At 40.5% G+C, this 21380-nt stretch overlaps 1 protein-coding gene across 2 annotated transcripts in view; it reads right to left on the reverse strand.

Moving 5' to 3' along the window:
* Positions 1-9227: 9227 nt before the first annotated feature.
* Positions 9228-21380, reverse strand: part of IKZF3 (IKAROS family zinc finger 3) — a 50516-nt gene continuing 38363 nt past the window's right edge. For both annotated transcript variants that reach the window (XM_073325782.1, XM_073325781.1), the window contains 2 exons: positions 18486-18602; positions 9228-11942 (listed from right to left, as the gene is read on the reverse strand). In XM_073325782.1, coding sequence (XP_073181883.1) covers positions 11239-11942; positions 18486-18602 — 821 coding nt within the window. In that variant the 3' untranslated portion in view covers positions 9228-11238. The remainder of the gene's footprint in view (positions 11943-18485; positions 18603-21380) is intronic.

The following is a 21380-nucleotide window of genomic DNA, read 5'->3' on the forward strand; positions in this document are numbered from 1 at the left end:
TGGATATCAGACTCGGTGCGCCACATTTGGGATTGCGAATCTTATGTTTTCATGGGAACACTGGGCACCCTCTATTGGGGGAGTGTATCCTGCCCGTGATAGTCTAATACAAGGTTTCTCAACCTGTGGGTGACAACCTAAAATTGGATCTCCAGAACACGTCAAAGGGTCAAGGGGCTGCCTGGGCTCACCTCCCCACTCCGGGTGCTGTGACCTGGTGCAGCGGGTCATGCCGCCACTCAGGTTTGGCCCAGCTGCCCCTCTGTCATGATGATGGGGGAGGCAGGTGGGCCAAATTTGAGGGAGTGGTCGCAATGCCACTCACACAAATTTGGCCTGGCCAGCTGCCCCACATCAGGGGGCTGAGCCCAGCCAGCCCAGCAGGACAGGAGCTGGGAGGGAACAGTTGATATCACACTCTCTGGTAAGTATTGCCCCCACACAATGTACTGCACTCCCAAGCTGGACAACACCCCATCTTCCATACCCCCATCCTGCACCCCAGGACCTCCGAATGGGGACCCCAAGGTACATCTCCCACAAAGACCCCTCTGTCATACCACCCTTCCGGATCCCCAGCTCTTCCTCCACTGCCACCCCAGCCCCTCCTGCCCCCCGACTCCTTCCCCCAACCTCCCCATCTTACTTACCCCCAGGACCCCAAATCCACCCACCCTTTTACCGTCTGCCCCCCATGGACATTTAGGGGTTGTGTGTTTTGGGGGAAAATCAGCTCATTGTCCTTCCCCCGGACCCCTCTGTCCCCATAACCTTCCCCAGCCTCTTACTGTCCCCCCACACCCTGCTGCCCCCCCATTCCTTCCCCATCCCCCTCCAGAAGCCCCAACTTCGTTCTCACTATACCCCTAGGTGCCCCAATCTCCCCACTTCACCTCCAAGCCCCCAAATCCCCCCTTACTCTCTGCCTCCCATGGGCCGTGAGGGGGCTTTGTAGTATTAGGGGGTTGTCTTATCTCACTGCCCCTCTCCTCAGTTGCTGGAGAGGGATATGCCCCAGCTGTTCACATCTGGATGGAGCACTTGGAATTTTAGTTCTGAGACTCTCCCCCTCACTGAATCCTGCAGGGGGAAGAGCATCTGGTCTGGGGGAGCAGGGGGTATCTCCGGGTTGTGACAGACCATGCATCAAGATTTACAAACGGGTCCTTCACTCCAAATGGTTGAGAACCACTGGCCTAATGGGTGTTTTCCCCTATTGTGATCCTATCCACGCCAGACATTTGCGTGGCCACCATCTTTCCTGCCTTCAGAACTTGTGAAAATCACTCCTTGGTCAGCCAGATGGGCAGAAGGCATCCTCCACCCCCCCACTTCCAAAGGTGCTAGTACATTCCCAGACCTTATTTGCTACAGATGGAGTGTCAACAAAGTTTTATGGTACACGAACCATGCATTTATCTTGTAATCTAAAGTGATTAATTAATGAACAATTCATTCACGGCTGCAGTGGAAATCAAAGGTCATGATAATAACAGGGACCATGCAATGGGGGGGAAAGGTTTGCTCCACTGGATCAGAGAAACCATCCGTCAGAGTCTGCTTTCTTACCTCCGGTAGCTTCAAAGAAAGGAGGAGGAATCCTCATGCACCAAACAAATAGGTGAGGGGCCATCTGGAGAACAGAAAGTGTCCTAGCAACCTGACAGTTATACCACCTGCACCTCACGCACCCTAGGAAGCATGGGGCGTGCTTGTGAATATTCCCCACTCTTGAGGAGTAGGCTGTGAAGGATCATGTCAGACCCAGGCCCGTAGGTCCTGCTCAGGCTGGGGCCACAGCAGCTCACGAGAATCAGTGGCAAAGGGGGCTAGCGGAACTCTAGCTCACAAAGGACTCTGCCCACAAAGCTCCTGACTGGGGGAGACATCTGTGGTCTGAGCATTGCCAGGGGCCCGATGGGTCTGGGTTGGGGACCCATGGGGTTTGAGAAAGAAAAGGGGTAGGGAGGAGGTGGGGTCATGGGCCACTGCGCCTTCTGTACACCAGCCTGCACTAGTGGGAGTAACCTGCAGTTCCCTCCTTGCACACGAGTAGGCAGCAGTGAGAGAGATTTCCCTATTTGAGGCACAATATCTCCAGCGCTCTATCATCCCTAAACAGGGTTGTGGCATGAAAGATATAATCTAGTCCTAAATTGCTGAATGGACGTGTGTACAAACGTGTGGGTATGTGTGTGCACAGGGGTGCGTGTATGTGCATTCATATATGTGGCTAGATCCGCAGATGATGTAAGTGGAGCTATGCCAGTTTACACTGGTTAAGTATCTGGTCCATAGTAACATAAACCTTGGAGACAAAAATAATAAATTAACACAATGCTTTGCATTTTCATAGGTTCTAAGGCCAGAAGGGAATATTGCGACCATCCATTCTGACCTCCTGTATAATACTGGCTACAGAACTTCCCCAAAATAATTCCTAGAGCATATATTTTAGAAAAACATCCAATCTTGATTTTAAATTTGTCAATGATAAAGAATTCACCACTACCTTTGGAAATTACCCTCATTGTTAAAAACTGTGCCTTATTTCCAGTCTTGAATTTATCGGGTCTCAATGTGCAGCCTATTGGATTACGTTATACCTTTGTCTGATAGACAGAAGAACCCATTATCAAAGATTTGTTTCCCCTGTAGGTACTAATAAACTGTGATCGAGTCACCCATTAACCTGCTGTTTGTTAAGCTGAACATGTTGAGCTCTTTCAGTCTATTGCTATAAGGCAGGTTTTCTAATCCTTTAGTCATTCTCATGGCTCTTCTGTGAACCCTCTCCAATTTATCAACATTCTTCTTGAATTATGGAAGTGGACCAGAAATGCATACGATATTCCAGTAGTGGTTACACCAGTGCCTAATACCTATGCCTTTACATTTAGCTGTATTACATGGCATATTGTTTGCTTGTACCCAGCTTACTAAGTGATACAGATCTCTCTATATCAGTAACTGTCTGCAAACTTTATCAGTGGTGATTTTATAAATATGTCATTCTCCCCAGTCATTCATAAATATGGTAAATAGTATAGGGCCAACAACCAGACCCTGCAGGACCCCACTAGAAACACATCTTTATAATTATATTTTGAGACCAATCAATTAGCCAGTTTTTAATCCATTTAATGTACATCATGTTAATTTTATACTATTCCAGTTTTCTAATCAAAATATTGTGCTGTACCAAGTCATACGCCTTACAGAAGTCTAAGTATATTACATCAACACTATTACCTTTATCAAGTAAATCTGTTATCTCATCAAAATATATTAAGTTAGTCTGACAGGATCTATTACCCACAAAGGCACATTGATTGGCATTAATTCTTTATTAATCGAGTCCCATAGAAGTTGGGCCATTATCTTTCCTAGGATCAATGTCAGACTGACAGGCCTCTAATTACTCAGGTCATCCCATTTACCCCTTTTAACTAGAGGCACAACATTCGCTTTCTTCCCGTCTTCTGGAACTTCCTCAGTGTCCCAAGAGTTATTGAAAATCAACATTAATGGTCCAGCAAGCTCCTCAGCCAGCTCTTTTAAAAGTCTTGTATACAAGTTATCTGGACCTGCTGATTTAAAAATATCTAACTTTGAAATATTTATTTGCTTTAGCAAGCTAAAGTAGTGGTAGCTCATGTAGAGAGGTTTTAGCTTAGTAACTCTTGAAAGGAAAGTGTGTTCTTCTAAAAACAATTGTCTGCCGGGACTTTCCTTTCATTGGCGAGTCTGCGTGTTACAATTGTTAGTTACTGTTCTGCACTCTCGCTCCCCGGAGAATTTCACTAGCTGCACAGGTGCAATGGTTTGCTGATATGCAAATGGCAATACAAATATAACCTTCCTCTGATGGAATGTCTCTATGTTAGCCTCATGACAGCACATGGGCCAGGAAAAGGAGAAAGAGAGTGATTCCCTTGAGGGCCTTGGTCTGATAACTTGTGAAGGTAAACTTCCTTCGCCAGGGTGCAGTTTGTCTGGTATGGACCCGCTCTTGCCAGTGTGGTAACATGCATCCTTTATGCTTGACTGAATTGTTTTACATAGGGCTTGAAGTCAATGGGAGCATTCTCGTAATTGCTACTCACTGTAAGGGCGGCATGGGCCCATGGTATTAGTGATTGTGTCCAGGCATTCTTTTTAACTAAGAACTAGCTTTTCCAAAGAGCTCAGCAAGTTGAGTGCTGAGCTTTTTTGAAAATGTGGTCCTTATTTGGGTGCCACAATGGGAGCTGGGCCAATTGCGGATGCTGAGCACTTGAAAATCTGGTCCTGTATGTGTAGTGATGTTTTTTTTTTTAATGTCTCCTAAATAGGGAATGATAACTGTTTGCACATCTATAGTGTCTTTCATCCAAGCAGCTCAACATGCTTTACAAACACTTAAGGGTCCAATCCTGTTTGCAATGACGTCAATGGGAGTTTCATAATTAACTTCAGTGGAAACAGGCATAGCCTATATTTAAGCCTAGCAATTTACCTTTCTCGCCACACACCCCAGTGGGGTAGATATTATTATCTCCCTGTAACAGAGTGATAGGGAAGCAAGTTTTCCCAGGCCACATACAAATATAGCTTGAGAAGGAACTAATTTACAGTACATAAGCAGCTCAAACTACCTCCTTTGCTCACCTATAGATAATGGCCCTGATCCAAAGCCTACTGCAATAAATGGAAAGACTCCCATTGACTTCAATGGGCTTTTGACCAGGTCCTAAAAAAACAGAAGAGGCAAGCAACATAAATTTACTTGAAGTGAATAATGTTTTGGTGTCCAAGGGCCTTGAAATGTACTGCTGCTAACTTCATTTGGAGGTGCTGAATGCTCCAGAACTGGAGGATTAAAGGACTTTGATCAGAGACTGCATGGCTCAAGGGGTTAGTGATAGGCTGGGAGACTTTTAGGGTTCCAGTTCAGATCCAGCTCAGGACATTAATGAGTGACCCAGTTACCATGTGATGACCATTCAGTAGCCCACATGGAATGAGTCTGGTGATCTTTGTATGGTTTCCAGTGTGTAGCTAGCTGAGTGTTTCACTAATTGGCCTTCTCACTGGCAGTCTCTGCAGAGAGACCAAAGACAGAACGTCTGTCACCACTAGCCCTGTTACCTTCTGCGAAATAGGGTAGAGACAGTCTTGCAAAAAGCATGAGCACATTAAAACATTCAAATGATGCGGTTTAATGCTGTGTACACTTTTTTAGGATTTTCATGCATTATAAAGCATGTTTGAACACTACAGGCAAAATGAGTTCTTCCATGTTCTATCACAATTACAGTATATCAAAAGATAAGGATCTCTCTGTCCTAACATCAACTCAACACCTTTATAAACCTTATGTTTATGCGTTTCTGGTTCCAGGCACATGAATATTTTTTTCCATTGACAAAAGAATTATTTTTATTAAAAGAAAAGCCACAATGAAGATACATTAAAAATTAAAACAGAGTTTGCTTCTTAACATTTTGCTCACTGTTCTAAACCTGCCAGTACTGCTACATTTCAAAAACTGGAAATTATTTAGATAATTCTTTAAGGCTTAGTGTGAAAGTTTCGCAGCAAAATGGGGAAACTATTTACAGTTGTTTAGGTTTTACTGGGTGGTGGGAAGGAAGTAGGTGACTCTAAAGAAGAAAATGCATTGACTTTTTCTTTTCTCTCTCTTCTGTTAAGCTGGTCCAGTTTATTGTGGTGAAAAGTGTCAAGAGGGAATGAAGTAAGTGTGAACAAGTGTGAAGTTGTTAAAACAGGTGCTAAAAAAGGGCCTGCTGGCTGTCCTAGTATTATCTTGAAATGCTACTTCTTCCACAACTTGTTACTGAGGCTTCCCTCTAATTGATGTGCTCTAGAGCAGTGCTTCTCAAGCTATCTGATGGGGGGGACCGGCCATTTTTTTTTCCAATGCGCGCGCAGACCGGCAGCCGGTCGGCGGACCACCACTTTCAGCAGCACTACTCTAGAGAGTTAGGTGCAGCTCTAGTCTTTCAGAGACTCCTGGATACTTGAGCCTTCCACAGAACTCCCCAGGGGCATAGAAGACTAAAGTGTTTGTTCTTAAAGCACTTTTTAAAAAGAAGCTGGGAACTATGGGCTGACTGTAACCTTCAGCCCACTGTTTTTTGGTGCAGAAAGCACTAAAGGTAGCAGAAGTGACACAGTTCCACTTCCTGAGGTGGAGCAAGCCAAGGACTAGCTGTCATGGGGAAGTCTACCCCATGTGCTCACCGCATAGTTCTATTCCACAGTGCCAGCAATACGGAAGGAAGGAAGGAAGGAAGGAGGCAGGGGCATGGCAGGCACAGGCTCCGACTAAATAATGGAGCTACCACTACAAGAATCTACAGGGCTAAACATCACACCCAGGAGCACCAGCTGTTACTACAGCCTTTCCCTGTAACTGTGGCAACAGATTAGCCACCCAACCACTCCACACTTCTGGATTAAGGGGAAGAGTAGTCCTTTCCATTTTAGGTATTTCTATACTGCCCCTCACTCTAGTAGCCAAGTGCTTTTAAAGGCCTGTGCAATGCCTGTTTAGGCTTTGCATGAAGAGTGTGAAGGTGAAAAGCCTTTGACCCTATAATAATGTAAAGTCACTTAAGGTCACCAGGCAGTATGTGTAGATAAATGGAATTTCTATTCTTCAAATCCACTGCTAACATTTACAGTGTACTTTATTTTCCACTGGCAAATCAACTAGTTCACAGGGAGCAAGAACCCCACTATCTCCAAGGCCAACCTGGCTTCAGTAACATAGAGCCAAAAGAATGGAGATTCTTAAAACACTGGGTGACAAAGTAAGGACCAGACTCTGCCTTCAGAAATATGCACACAAAAGTCCCAGAAAATTTGGTAGGAATTACTTGTGTATATCCCAGGGCAGAATTTGGCCTGTTATTCATCTTTATGTGCCTATCCTTGATTTGCTTGGAACGCAGGGAATGTGCAGTCTAAATCCAAAAGGTCAAACAAGGCTCCTTTTTTTGTATATATATAATTTATACATCAACTACCAGTATATACTATACTGATATAGTTTTTCCACAATTAAAAGAGTAGCCTATATTATAGTTAAATCTCTACATTTAACAGAGTTATATTAAGAAACTATTTAACATTCTGTTAACCACAGCCATCAAGCTCATTCTTAAGGGTATAACACATAACCTGCATATTGACCATAAGTTTCATCACAATTTCTTGATTTATAAATATGAAATATGATAGATTAAAGCTTAGTAAGACAAAAATTCTCAACATTTGGAAGCTAGGGGCTGCCTATCTGAATTAATTTGTCTTAATTAAATACAAAAATTTATTCAACATATAGAGCATTATTATTACGTGTGTTTTGTAGCATCTAAAAGCACCAATCAGGGATCAAGGCCCCATAATGCTAGGCCTTTTACAAACACAGAATTGCATTACATCTATTTGTTATATCTGCTGAGACTTCTTTAGCAATTACAAATATTAGACATTCTTTTTGTAGGTCTGTCCTTCAAAAATTCAATAAAATATTAAACAAAAAATAAAATTTATTCCTTAATGATACAATACAATTTGAAAAACCATATCAATGTTTTGTATGTGTGCAATTTATCAGTTAGCACAACAAAGAATTGACTGAGACAGAGAAAACTGTTGATCAGGCTGCATTTCAGAAAAATGTCTATGCAAAATGTGTTTTCATACTGAAATCAACTGAACCAGCAGTGTTAAAATAGGCCAGTAGAACAAATTAGGCTAGCAACAGTTTGCAAAGGTTTTTCATTTTGCAGTTCAGGTAATTTTGCAAAGTCATCAATGGGTTTTTCAACTCTGGCGTTTGAACTCTTTGCAGCAGGGGTTGGCAAAATGTATCTTGCAAGCTAAATGTGACTCTCAGCAGCCAACGTTGTGATCCACCTTCTTTCTGATAAACAGACATGGCCAAAACAGACTACTTGCTTCACCATGCAATCTTTCCTCTTGATCCAGTGGAAGGCTGCTGAGATCAAGATGGAGCACTGCAAGATGCAATCTTTAGTGTCTGTGAGCTACCCCTCCATATTAAAGATGAGGTAAGTGTCAATCTGCTCAATTTTATGCCAATTAGGGGGCAAATCCTTTTAAATTAGGGGGCAGATCCAGATTTAAATGGAAAGCAGTGGTGCTCAGCACTTTGCAGGTGTGGGCCTTATGTACTCCTCAAGCTTCAGTGCCAATATGTGACCAACGCAGTCCTGGGCCCAAGTGGGAGTAGTCCCAAACACACACTCATGAAGTTAATGAGGATTTTCATGTCAGATAAAAGGTACTCATTAAAATACACTGCTCATTGGGCCCAGAAAATGGCTATGAGCAATTTATTTTGGTGCAGTATATCTTAACAACACTTCTTTGCCTGAGTAGTGGTGAGAAAAGTCTGCCTACTAGGGGAAGATACTGTGAAACCTCTTTCAAAAAACTCTGAATGTAGCTCGAATTGAACTTTTCACAGGCGCAGTGGTTGATTGCTCACTTTATCTGGGAAATAATGGGTGGGTAGGTGGTTGAAGCCCTGCCTAGCTGAACAATGAGTGAAGAGTGGGAAAGTAAATTCTGGGCAAAGTAATCTTCAAGGATTCTATGGTGGAGTGAGAAAGAAGCTGGTGGTATTTGATGTAATATACATGCAGTAATTCAAGGTGTTTCCTGTGCTAATGACTAGGTAACACTTCACTATTTGTACTTTGTCTTATTAATCTTTCTAAATGATTTTGTTTAACCCTAATGAGAACCATTTTTTCTATGGTGTACATATATATTGATCATTTTTCCCATGAAAATACAGCCATCTTTGGAATGAAATGTAGAAACTGTTTATCAGCTCACAGTAATTTAGGACAGGAAATAAAGAAGAATACAGTATGTTTCTGCCCCACCGTTTTTAGGCAACCTCCTATTGTAAGAGACCAACTCCAAAGTATTTCCAAATATACTGAGCATGAACCTAATGTCCTATCTGATTTTACAGATCTTCTGTAAGTCAGGAGTAACTCAACTGAAGGGTTTTGTAGTAGTGCTGCGGCATGGGTGTGTTTGGGACGTAGGAGGGACATCCACTCAGCTCACTAAAAATGTCCCTGGTAATCAGAAGTTTTCTACCACAAAGGGATTAATAAAAGTATTTTACAAATATGTATCTACAAATTGAACACAAATGGACAAAAATATCTTCCCCACTCTGCACAAAATATATATATAGACATACACTTAGCACTTATATAGTACTTTTCAACTTCATAGCATTTTACAAACATTAATTTTATTAATCTTCACACATACCCCTATCAGGCAGAGAAAATATTATCATTCCCTTTTTACACGAGGAAAATAAGTCAGGGAGAGGTGAAGTGATTTGTCCAAGATCACAGAGGGAGCCAGTGTTAGAATTCTGTATTTCCTTACACTCAGTCCTCTATTCAGAACACTAGCCCTCACTTTTGCTCCATGGAAAAAAGTAAAACATTACACAGCAGTTGACACAACACTGAAAAAGTACAAAATAAATGCTCAGACCAAATACCCACTGGATGAAAAAATCCAGCAAAACACATCTAACTCTACATTATATAAAAGATTTTAAAAAAATAAACATACACTCAGCAAAATTATCATATTCACATCTTCAGCACAATGACTAATAATACAGCTGCAGAACAATGATTAGATTAAAACTATTTTAAAAACTGGCTTCAAAGTAATCGCAAATACTCATTTTGCAAAACAGCACATTTCACTCCAAGGGATATCCCCATGTAAAACCAGAAAGTGTGATTGAATTGTCCGCTCCCACACATTCTTACATGAAGATTCTCACGGTAGCTACTGCAAATTTTTGCCAGGACACTATGATTCTACTTGGCAACGCTAAATCCAAAATATATTGAGTCAACTTCTATGCTCATCTGCACAACCACCTGGCCATCATTGAAGTTACATGGGTGTAAATGAGGGTAGCATCTGATACAATAAATTTTGAGCCGAGCGTTCCTCTCACAAAGGTGTAACACCAGTGAGAGGAGACTCGGGACCTTTATTTTCACATTCAGTACACTGTCATTAGAAAATTGCTTTCTCAATCAAAAAGTTTTCTTTTTATTTGTTCTATATGTTATCGTCTCTGTTCTCTCCCTGAGTTATAGTAACCTCAAACTGCCCAATCCTGCAGCCCTTAGATAAGCAAAAATTCCATTTGCCTTAATGAGCATTTTGTCTGCCCATTGCTATTTTAGAGACTGCTCCTGCACCAGGTGAAGTCAGTGTGAGTTTTGCTGTTGATGTCAACGGGAGCAGAATCGGGTCTTGAGTCTCATTGCAATTTTGTTCTGTTAGAAAGACACATACTTGATCCATTAATGAAAAGCAGGATTTCCTTCAGAATTTAGGGGCAAGCCAACAAATGGTCTCAATGGGTATCCCAAAAGCGTACACAGTTACAAAAACTAAAACCCCAAATAGCTCAGATGGCTTATTTTGGTATTACTGAGTAAGAGATGAGGTGGGGAGAGACTTTAAAGAAAGTGAACAGAGTGGAGTAAGCAAAAGCAAAGTGTGGTGAGACAACACACTTTTAAGACTTTGGGGGAAACATTTAAAAGTTATTTGATACAATCTCCCCAGATATGTGTTTTCTGTGTTTCAATAATTTGGCCATTTTAGGAATACCTCAGAAATTGAAACACTAACAGAAAGTGTCTCTTGGGTGTTATTGGCTGGAATACAGTGGTTCTGAAAGGGCAGTAAGGATGGACAATCTTTTGTGCTGAATTTCAACTTTTTTTATGAGAATTATCACATCAATATTTGACTTTGTATTTCACTCATAATACAGCTAGATGGCCATTTTGCTATTACTGGAAGCAAATGTTCTAACAAAAATACATGTTAAAATATTTAAAAACATCTTAAGTTGCTATAAATTTTCACAAACATAAAGTTCATACAAAATCTGTATCTGGCTATCTTTGGTGTTTATATATCGTGCCAGTCACCACAGTATCTAGGCACAGATGCTACAGAATACTGCATTTTGAGTAACAAATAAAAAGCCCCATCAGTACTTTGCTACTACAAGGGACACTAACTCTTTTAGGATTGGCACAGAAAAATATTTAAGCAATTTTTTTAGTCAAATTTAAAAAACAAACAAATCTAAAACAGATCCTTTGGTCTCTTGGAAAATCAATCCTTTTACTTCAGGACCACTCTGTGCTCTCCTCGTGCTATATGTGAGGAGAATTCATATCTGTCTTGGCTTCTGTACCCACACATGTTGCATTCGAAAGGATCACGGAATCCGTGGCATCCCATATGAATGGTGAACATCACATAATCCAAAAACAAGACACGACAATGGTCACATCTGTAGACCCCGATGACATCACCTTCCTTATTGATAACCTTAAAGGCATCACGTGGGCATATGGTTGGTGGCTTGATTATGTCATATGGCCTTGGGAGCTCCTTCAAGGATTGGAGGCCATTGCGGACCTGGGAGGGGATCATTTGGTTTTGATGGTAGGTGTGATTCTGGCGCTCCTCATGGTTGCTATCAGTATCTGTGGAGTCTTGGCCACTGTTGTTTGGGGAAAGGCCTCTGTCAGAAGACAAACTTTTGTCTCTAAGATGGGCATGGCTCTTCTCTGTATCTTGTGGATTGCCATTTGACATTTCAGAGCGGGTGAGTGGTATGGGATACAAGCTGCTGATGACAGGGACCATCTCAGAAGTGGGAGCTGGTGGGGTTTGTACAAGCGGACGCAGTGCTTCTGCTCCAAGATAGCTGATCGCATTATTTATGGCCTGGTCCATCATACGTCCTTGCATCATTTCACTTTCCTTTTCATACAAGAAACTGGAATTGTAATTAATGTCAAAGCTATGTCGCTTCTCACCTACAAGAGAGGAAAGAAACTGAATTACTGAGTGGATTGTAAAAGTATTGAAACTCTAGGATCCTTTTCTAAATAGCAGTAGGCCCTGAGAAGGAAACAGATTTGAATTTAGCTATATGCTCTTTGGGGCAGGGATGCTGTTTATGTAAGTAAATTGACTTTTTGACGCACAAGCCTATAGGAAATGGAGCAATAGAGAAGTTAGTTAAGCAACTTGCCGGCCAATCCATCACTGATCTTGATGGTTCTGGGATTTAAGGAAAAGAGTAAAATTAGGAAAGCTCGTCAAGGATTCATTTCCTTCATCTTTACAGAAAATCATGTGAAAACTGATTCATGAAAAATAAAACAGGCAAAAAAGTCAATTAGTCAATAAACAAAATCCACAGCAGGTCCTTAAGGTTTAGAACATTCCCTCTAGCTCTTTGATCATCTCCTGAGAAATTGTACTCGTCTGTGACGGGGAGGGTAAACTGGCCACTGTCAGAAAACAGTATACTGGGCTAGATGAATCCGTGGTCTGACCCAGTATGGCTGTTCTTATATTCTTATACCATTCATTGATAGATATAGATATGGATTTTATATAAATATATGATGTATTCTCCCCTTTACTCATCTCTTTCTAAATTAAGTAGTTGGAAGGCCCCTTCAATAAGATTACATAGGCATAATTCTGGGACGACTGCACTTAAATCTTTTTACATTTCTTTGCATGGGAGCCCTCACTTAAACTTTCTTTTTCCAGCTCTTTTGTTCTTATTGGGCCTGATTCTTCATGATGTTACTTGGGTGTGAAACTGTAGAAGTACATTGGAGAATTACACCCATTGTATTTTAATACATTAAAATTAACAAGAATTTATGCATATTCCCAACCTAGACTGTGGCATAATATAGCTCCCCTTGGACTGGAATTGTTTCCTTTTAACTCTGTGAAGGATCTCGGATAATACAGTATTGAAAGCCATATAAGTAGAGATAATGTATTCTTTTGGAACATTACATTACATAGGGCTAGATTTTGACCATCTCTAATGCAGTCACACAGGGGAGCAAGCCCACCTCTGCCCTGACTATGTTAACGCTGCACACATTGTACTCAGCCAGGCATCAAGGGAATGGGGAGAGAGCAGAGGGGCTACACAATTGAAACGCTCCTCATACCCCTGCTAGCAAGGTATGGGACAAGGAAGGTTACTGTGGGTGGAGCCATGGCCCAAACCCTTTGTGTGCCAGGTGCAAGGAAGGAAGAAAGCTGCACTCCAAAAAAGACTGAAGTAACTCTTTTGTGGATGTCTAGAAATAAGTAACTGAATTCTGTGGTTTAAATGAAACTTATAATCTTTCATAGTTAAGAAAATGGACAAGCCTGAATGTTCACATGCAAGTGACTTGCAAACATCAGATCCACTAATCTTTGAGTTACGGTAACTTGAATAGTACAGATGTTTATCAGTCACCTGTAGACACTATGACTCAATGTATATGAAACTCACCAGGTTTCACTGCAAAGACAGCAAAACCAGAAGCTCACGTTTCTTTTATAAAACACTTTTATAAAAAAGGTTAGTGAACCACAAGAATGTAACTGCTTCCAACCCTCAGCAAAACTTGTGATCCAACTTCTATTCAGAGGGAACAACAATGGTATAACACATTTGAATGACTCATAATACCAGTTCTAGACAAATGAAAGGTTTAATCAAAACTGAAATAAAAAAATAACAAGAGCAAAAACATACAGAATCTTACTATGAAACTCCTGTTAAAAAGCTCAGCAGTCATTGAAATAAGACATGAAACAAATGTCCTGCCCTCTTGTGGTCATTAACGATCTGGCACTACTTTTCCCAACAGAGATGTGAGCCCTCAGGACCTGTTCAAATTCCCACTTAGTTAATTCCATTCTGCTTCCCTAAGATTCCATATGATAGTTCAGTTAGATAGAATATCCTACTTCACTCCCCTGACATAAACAGGGATGTCATGTGCTGTGCACCTTTAAAAAGCTTCCATATTCCACACCATAAACAGTGGTGAGTGAATGATTCCTACATGTATTTATCAGGTTATTAAGTTTGTTAAGCACTTTGGGATTAAAGGTGTTTCATATTAAATAATATAGTAAGTGGAATTATTATTAGATCTCATTATTGAAGGCACTAAATGTCAGAAAAATTAATAAGTGTATGTTCTTCCCTGCATTTACATCATACCAAATGATAACAAAACATTATAGGCAAACGGATGGAGTTCCACTGGTTTTGTTGTGTTCTAAGTCAGCAACCCTTTACTTAAAAGGAGACAAAAGGCAGCTCAAACTTTGCCTCATTAAGACAGCAACAAGACAGGGGTGAAAGAAAAGAAGAGTAGATTAGGAAGAGGCAAGAGAGCACGAGAGCAATGGAATAAAGTAAAGAAGATTAATTAGGGCATAAAGTAGTGATACAATTTTATTTATTGCAGCATTGTGGGACATTGCAAGAGATTACTGTGAGTTAAGTTGCTATTGCTCCCAGAGGAAGCACCAAAAAGTTACTGTGAAACACCAAATTAAGAACCAAGCCTGCATTCTCTTCTACTGTTGATTTACAAAGCTAGCTACTACACATTTTAAGAAACACCTTTCCCCAGTTTATCTTTTTCAACTCAGTGCAATGCAAAACTTTCCCCTTCAGAATTCACACGATCATATAATGCAAACACATAGCCAGTTGCTGCTCAGTGATGCTTACTCTACAGCAGTATGCAGATTTTTGTGACATGATGAGGTGTGGACACTGGAAAAAGGGAGTGAACCTGCTTCCTGTTGCTCTGCTAACCAAGGCAGGCCATTTTTCATTAGTTACTTCACACAGAGAGCTGGTGGTATTTGCTGAAGTTTCAGAACTGTACGAGCACATTTACCACTGGGGAGAAAGATATTTTTAATGCTGCTCTCAAAAAGAAGGTTTCAGAGGAACAGCCGTGTTAGTCTGTCTTCGCAAAAAGAACAGGAGGACTTGTGGCACCTTAGAGACTAACCCATTTATTTGAGCATGAGCTTTCGTGGGCTACAGCTCACTTCATCGGATGCATACTTCTCAAAAAGAAGTAGCACAAAATGAGCCATATGGGCAGCTGTGTAAACTGGCATAACTTAATTGATTTCAGTAGAGCTACTCTGATTTTCTATTAATAGAGCTACCCTGATATTCTATGATTCTATGATTTACACCAGCTGAGGATCTACCCCAATGTATATTCTATTCAAGAGATGAGGAAACACAAGCATAGTCACTACTGAGTGCAAGTTTAATTGAAAGGTGTGCCTACCAAGCTATATTCCTATTACTGGGTATCAGATCCACTTAACACACAACTAGAAAAAATGGCTAACTGAAATGGTAATTACAAACTGCTAAATACTACAAGTTTGGTGCACAGAAGTACACATTAGAAATCCGGCAGGAAGATGGGGAGTGGAACATGGAAAACTTTTGCCTGAACAGCTGTTCTCCCAAAATCCATGGAAAGGCCAAAGGCAGAACCTCTGCAACAGGAGCCATGGGGAAAGGTCTCAGGTAAGTTTTAGGAGTCAGGCATATGGTTTGTTCATATATATTCATATTTGTCCTGGCAATTGAAACTGCACATACCCACACAAATTATTTACACCAGTGGTTCTCAACCTGCAGCCCAAATAGCACACAGCTGCGGCCCATCTCAGCTGTGTGCTAAAGGCCGCAGGCTCCAGGCTCCCAGCTGCCCTGTCATGCAGCGGGCTCCAGGCAGCTAGCTGCCACACGGCCCCGCATGGCGGGGCTTGGGGTCCGGGCAGCCAGCTGCTGCTCAGCCCCGCACAGCAGGTCCGGGGTCCTGGGGCCCCGCATGGCGGGCGTTGGGATCCCTGCCCAGCTCTCCACTCCTGGCCCCACTCTGTGGAGGTGTCTCTGGGCAGAGGGTGCGGAGCATAGGGGTTTGTGCGGGGGTTTAGTTGGGGGGCACTGTGGTTCTCAACCTGCGACCCAGATAACACTTAGTGGTTCTCAACCTATTTAATATGCAGCCCACAGAGTTACACAATGGGGCCACTGCTGGTCAGAATGTGATACATAATCTTTTAGAGCCATTTACATGATGGGCCAGAATTTGGCCTACAGGAAGTGTGAGAGTCTGCAGTGTCATCAGAGGAGTCAACAGACAATTTAATAGTTTTTCTTCTCAGTAGACTTTTTCATAGAAATGAGCCTAGGCTAGCCTGTTGGTTTACATCTCCTTATCCCTCCTTCCTGAGGAAATGAAAAATCAGCACCCTTCTGAGAACTCTTGTTTCCCAAGAAATCACAAAACTGTCCTGGCAGATTTTTCCTCCTGCTCATATAGTTCAAGAAGTCACAAAAGTCAAGTCAAGGTCGGACAGACTGCTGCTGCAAACATGCCACTCAGGAATAAGAGGGAGTGAGTGACTCATGCTTTTTTCACATATTACCCAACATCATCGCTGTAGTAGAGGTTCTAGAGAAACAGCATGTTTCAGAACTCGATTACTCTATATCACTAAAAGAATGTCCCCAGTGCCCCCAACCTTACCCCCCAAAACACTTATTTATACCCCTGTGTCAGCTTGCACTGTTAATAAACTGTATCAATGCAGCATTACAATAGAATAAAAAGGACTCCGTCCTGCAAGGTGCTGAGCCAAAGCACTTCAGCTCATGCTTAACTTTAAACACATGCTTAAGTTCTAATGAAAAATTCAACACGTGCTTAAGTGGTTTACTGAATCAAGGATTAAGTTCTTTGCTGCATTGGGCAAGAGTGTTTAGCACCTTGCAAAATCACACCCCCAATGAATTATGATGACAAAAATCTGAGGCTGGTCTCAATACCAAAAAAACGACCTAAAGAACTTGAAAAGCATTTTAGGAATCACAGTATGGCCTGCAAGGCCTAATCCCCAAGGCCAAAATTTTCAAAGCTGGGTACCTAAAGTTAGAGTCCTAAATCCATAGTTAGGTGCCTAAGAAAAAGCAGCTTGTTTTTCTGAGGTGATGAAAGTTGACAAATTCCCACTGAAACCAATGGGTGCTCTAGGTGCTCAGCACCTTTGAAAATCAGGTCACTTTTATTTAGATGTCTATATTTTTTACTTAGGAGCCTACCCTTTGGTACCCAGATTTGAAAATTTGGGCCCAGAATTTCAAGAAGCATCTTTAGTACCCCTCTGTGCAGGGTGCAGATCAGACTATATGAAAATGGATTGCTCAAGTTCTGGCAGATGATTTCTATCACTATTCTCTTCCTTTCTCTTCTCCTGTGAGTGTGAATGTAAATTACCACAGAGGCCAATATTTGCAACAGAAAATGTATATTAAGAAAAGTAAACATCTTGTACCACATATATCCCTCTGGAAAATTTATGATTAAGGCATAACTGCAGGCTAATTAAACTCCCGAGCTCAAATGCAACTTCATATAGTGCAAAATAAATAACTATGACCAACAGACAGAGATAACAGCATCAAACACTGCTGAGAAACAGGACCTGCCATCAAACTCAGATACACAGGATTATTTAAAAACTATACCTTTGATTGGTTAGCTATTTTAATTAGAATACCACAGTGTATAGTTTTTTATTCTCTAGCTATATATGAGGTAAGTATTATTACTAGTACTATATACCCATTTCAGCAGGCTACTTGACAAAAAGAAATGTGTTTTAAACTTATTTTAATCTCTGCAGAAAACATCAGGCATATTTTAGTACACCAGTGGTATAAACTAGAGTCAAATATTTTTCTGTGATAATTTGTTATAATCTCATTTTGAAAGCTCAAGATTCAGTAAAACTTTTAATTTTATAAACATTCATTAAAGAAAACAACAAATTATATCAGACCTTGCTATCTAAGATTTCCAATTTGCCAAACATTGATTTGATAAAATTAAATCCACAGTAAATTTTATGGAAATGTATTGTGGCCATATTTTTTTTAACCAGAGCAAGAAAAGGGGTTGACCCTATCATTCATCATTCAGATTGAAATTTTTAAAAATGACTTTCAAAAATTCAGTAATTTTCTGTCTTTGGGCTCTATTCTGCAGTGCCATATGCCTCTGCAAGGAGCTACTGAGCACTTTCAACTTCCATTGACTACGATGGGGGATAAGGTACTCAGCCCCTAACAAGATGAAGCCCTCTGATTCTTCCCCAGTAAAACCCTGGTAGAAAGGTTTTCACACACACATACAGCTCCAAAACAAAAGCCCCCATAAAATATATATTTATTAACCATGCAAACACTAACACAAACAAGTACACAAAATACAGTATGAATTCAGATCTATTGGTCATTTACCTAATTGAACAATTTCTCTTGTTTATCAAATACATATAATCAGTAAGTAGAAGCACAGCAGGAAAGCAGAAGTTACCTTATTTAAATACATGATGGACTAGAAAGGGCCCTTCAAAACAAGTACTGCTATTGTACCTGTTGGTTACCAGCCCTCACACAGTTAACTGCTGCATGTGAAAAGACTTTTTATTCTTACCAATAAATTTCTGAGGCATTGAACTTTTTCGCTTTGCCACGTTGCTCGCTAACCTGTCCAGCACGAGTGCTCTTTCAGTCCCCATCTCTGCTTTGATGTGCCTTGCCTCCACGCTTGCTAGTTTGGAAAATGTGAAAAGAAAACACACGTAGGTTAAAAAAAAAAAAAAAAAAAAGGAAGAGATGAATGGTTTAATCTCCGGAGTTTGCCACAGTAACTGGAAGGAAACAGTTTGGAGATCTGATGTAAACTTGTTTTGTTGTTTTTCTGTTGTTCTTGTTCTTTGCGTCTTGGGCACCAGTTGCGGTCAGTGGAACCAAGCACAGAAACGCACAAAAATCTTGCAGTCTTAAGCTCGTGCAGGAGAGCATAACCCATACAAAACCAATATCTTCATTAGCAAGAGGAAGTGTAAAATAAACAGGCTGGACGTGGTTGGTTACAAAATACAGATGGAGATATAAGCCCTGCTCGGCTTTCCTTTTGATTCTGAGTAACACTATGTGACAGCTGCAGACCAATATAATTCTTCAAGACAGCTTAAAAAAAGATACAGTCCCTATGTTATATTATCAAAAAAGCTCAAGTATTTTAATAATACTGCTCAGAAACTAGGGTTGTTAGTAAAATAGCAACAAAGAAACATAAAATCTTTCTATAAATTTACATTTTTTAAAATAGTCTTACAATACTGTCTTCCATTCCCAATTTTTTTCCAGATTCTAGAAAAAGTCTTATCTAGTCTTACATTTTTTCTGTTTGTTACAACTGAAATTCACTGTGCACTCTCTATGCATCACTTTCAGTATTATTATTAGATATTCAGAGCTATTTAAAACTATTTAAACTGCCTAGAATTTCTGAAATTTAAGCATACTTGGTGTGTGTCTGTTCTATGTACCATTCATCTAGTGCTGTGGCTCTAGCATTTTCCAGAGTAAGACCCTAGCTGTACTAGCCAGGGCCCACTGTCACACATTCAGCTGTGAATGCTCTCAACCTCATCAAATTATGAACTGGACCAGCCATGACTACTTGTTTGTCACCTCAACCCAGTACTACCAGTCTCATTCTGATTTTAACTGCTCTAGCCCCCAAATTCTTGTTTTCTCCTCAGGAACAGGTATTATTACTAGTGATATGTATTAGAGCACCACTAAGAGACAAAAAGAAAAGGAGTACTTGTGGCACCTTAGAGACTAACCAATTTATTTGAGCATGGTCACACCGTGGTAGAAACTAAACAAACATATTAGAGACAGACTGTGCCCCAAAGAGCTTACAATCTGAATGGACAAGATGGACAAAGGGTGGAAGGGAAGTAAGTTGCCCAAGGCCCCACAGCAGGTTGGGCTGTGGGATGACCTCACTGTAAATGGACAATTTAAATGTTACAATATTTCATGTGGATACCATAAGCTTTGGTGTCTTGCCTAGACAGGAGAGAAGTCTTATCATAAATGGAGGATACATAAACATATCATGCTGCAGACCAATTAAGTGCAGTTTATAAAGTATTAGACCTAAATTAATCTATTTGCTAAAAATACAGCAGTAGAAATAATGTAAAATATGGCTGTGATAACAAAAGTGCCCAATCATTCTCCTTTAAGCTACTGTGCAATATTTTTCTGACATTTAAAAATAATTTAAACCTTAGATGTTTACTGTTACTGATATTGGATGTATTTTAATCAGTACTAACCATGACCCACCAAACCTCAGCCATTATTTAGTTTGTCAGTGTTTGCACAGCGTTTTGAAAATGTAAAGTGCTTCACAAGTGTTAAGTATCAAACTGCTCCTGCCATGAAATCTAGCTATATATATGACTCAGAATGGATGGAATAACTGGGTCTGTATCTCCATTGTGTTACTCTGGTTTTATGCAGGTGTATCTCCATTGATTTACATGATAAATCAGGCCCACAAATGAACACATTCACAGTGTTTTAAAGGTAATAATATCTTGCCTTTATATTGTGGTTATTTTTAATCCAAAGGATCACAACATGCTAAACAAACTTAAGAAAATATACATACTATAAACAGAGATCACTATATCATCAGCTAAAATGCAGCTGCCTCTGGGGTGAAAGAGTATACAAACACAGCATAACAATTGAAGTGAGAAAGTGAAGCATACCAGAATCAGTTGAAACGGCAAGAGAAAGTTAAGTTGCATTTTGGCCAGTATCTTTGAATTAACTCTTGCAAAGCATGCAATGGGATCTTTAATGTCAGCTTACATCTCATCCAAAAGCTGTCACATTCAGCAACACAATACGCCCTAGCATCATGCTGGGGAATTTGGTTTGATACTAAGTCAGGGGGAAGAGCACCCACTACTAAATCCCCAGCACCACTCCATATGGCACCCTTGGTTATCTTTGGAGGTCTCCTATCCAAGTTCTGAATCATCCTAAACCCAGTAAGCTTTTAATTTTGACAGGATCACTGTACAAGGCAGTTTGCTATTAATAATTAAAAGAAACTCAGCAACCCACATCTGTCCTGAACAAAAACAAGTTAGGTATTATGTTTTCAACTATGGTCACTTTTTATACCCAGAAGCTTTTCACTGGAACGAAAAATATCCATGCAAAAGAGGGCACAATAAATATGTGATAACAGTACTGCTTACTTGTTTATTTCTTTCCTATTCACAGCTCTTTGTTTGCTTTTTCGATTTTCTTTTATTCCTCCTACACCTCTAAGTCTTTCCTAGTATCCTCTCATCAGTTGTTGTTGTTGTTTTTTAATATACATTCTCAGAGCTACTTTATATATCTATTGGTAGAACTCTAGGAGCAAGAAACGGTGAATACAAGATGTTTCACTCAGCGCAAGACCTATATTGGGAGTTATCCTTAGCATCTTGATGTCATATTGGTT

The sequence above is a fragment of the Lepidochelys kempii genome, chromosome 27, assembly GCF_965140265.1.
Source record: "Lepidochelys kempii isolate rLepKem1 chromosome 27, rLepKem1.hap2, whole genome shotgun sequence".
Lineage (NCBI taxonomy): Eukaryota > Metazoa > Chordata > Testudines > Cheloniidae > Lepidochelys > Lepidochelys kempii.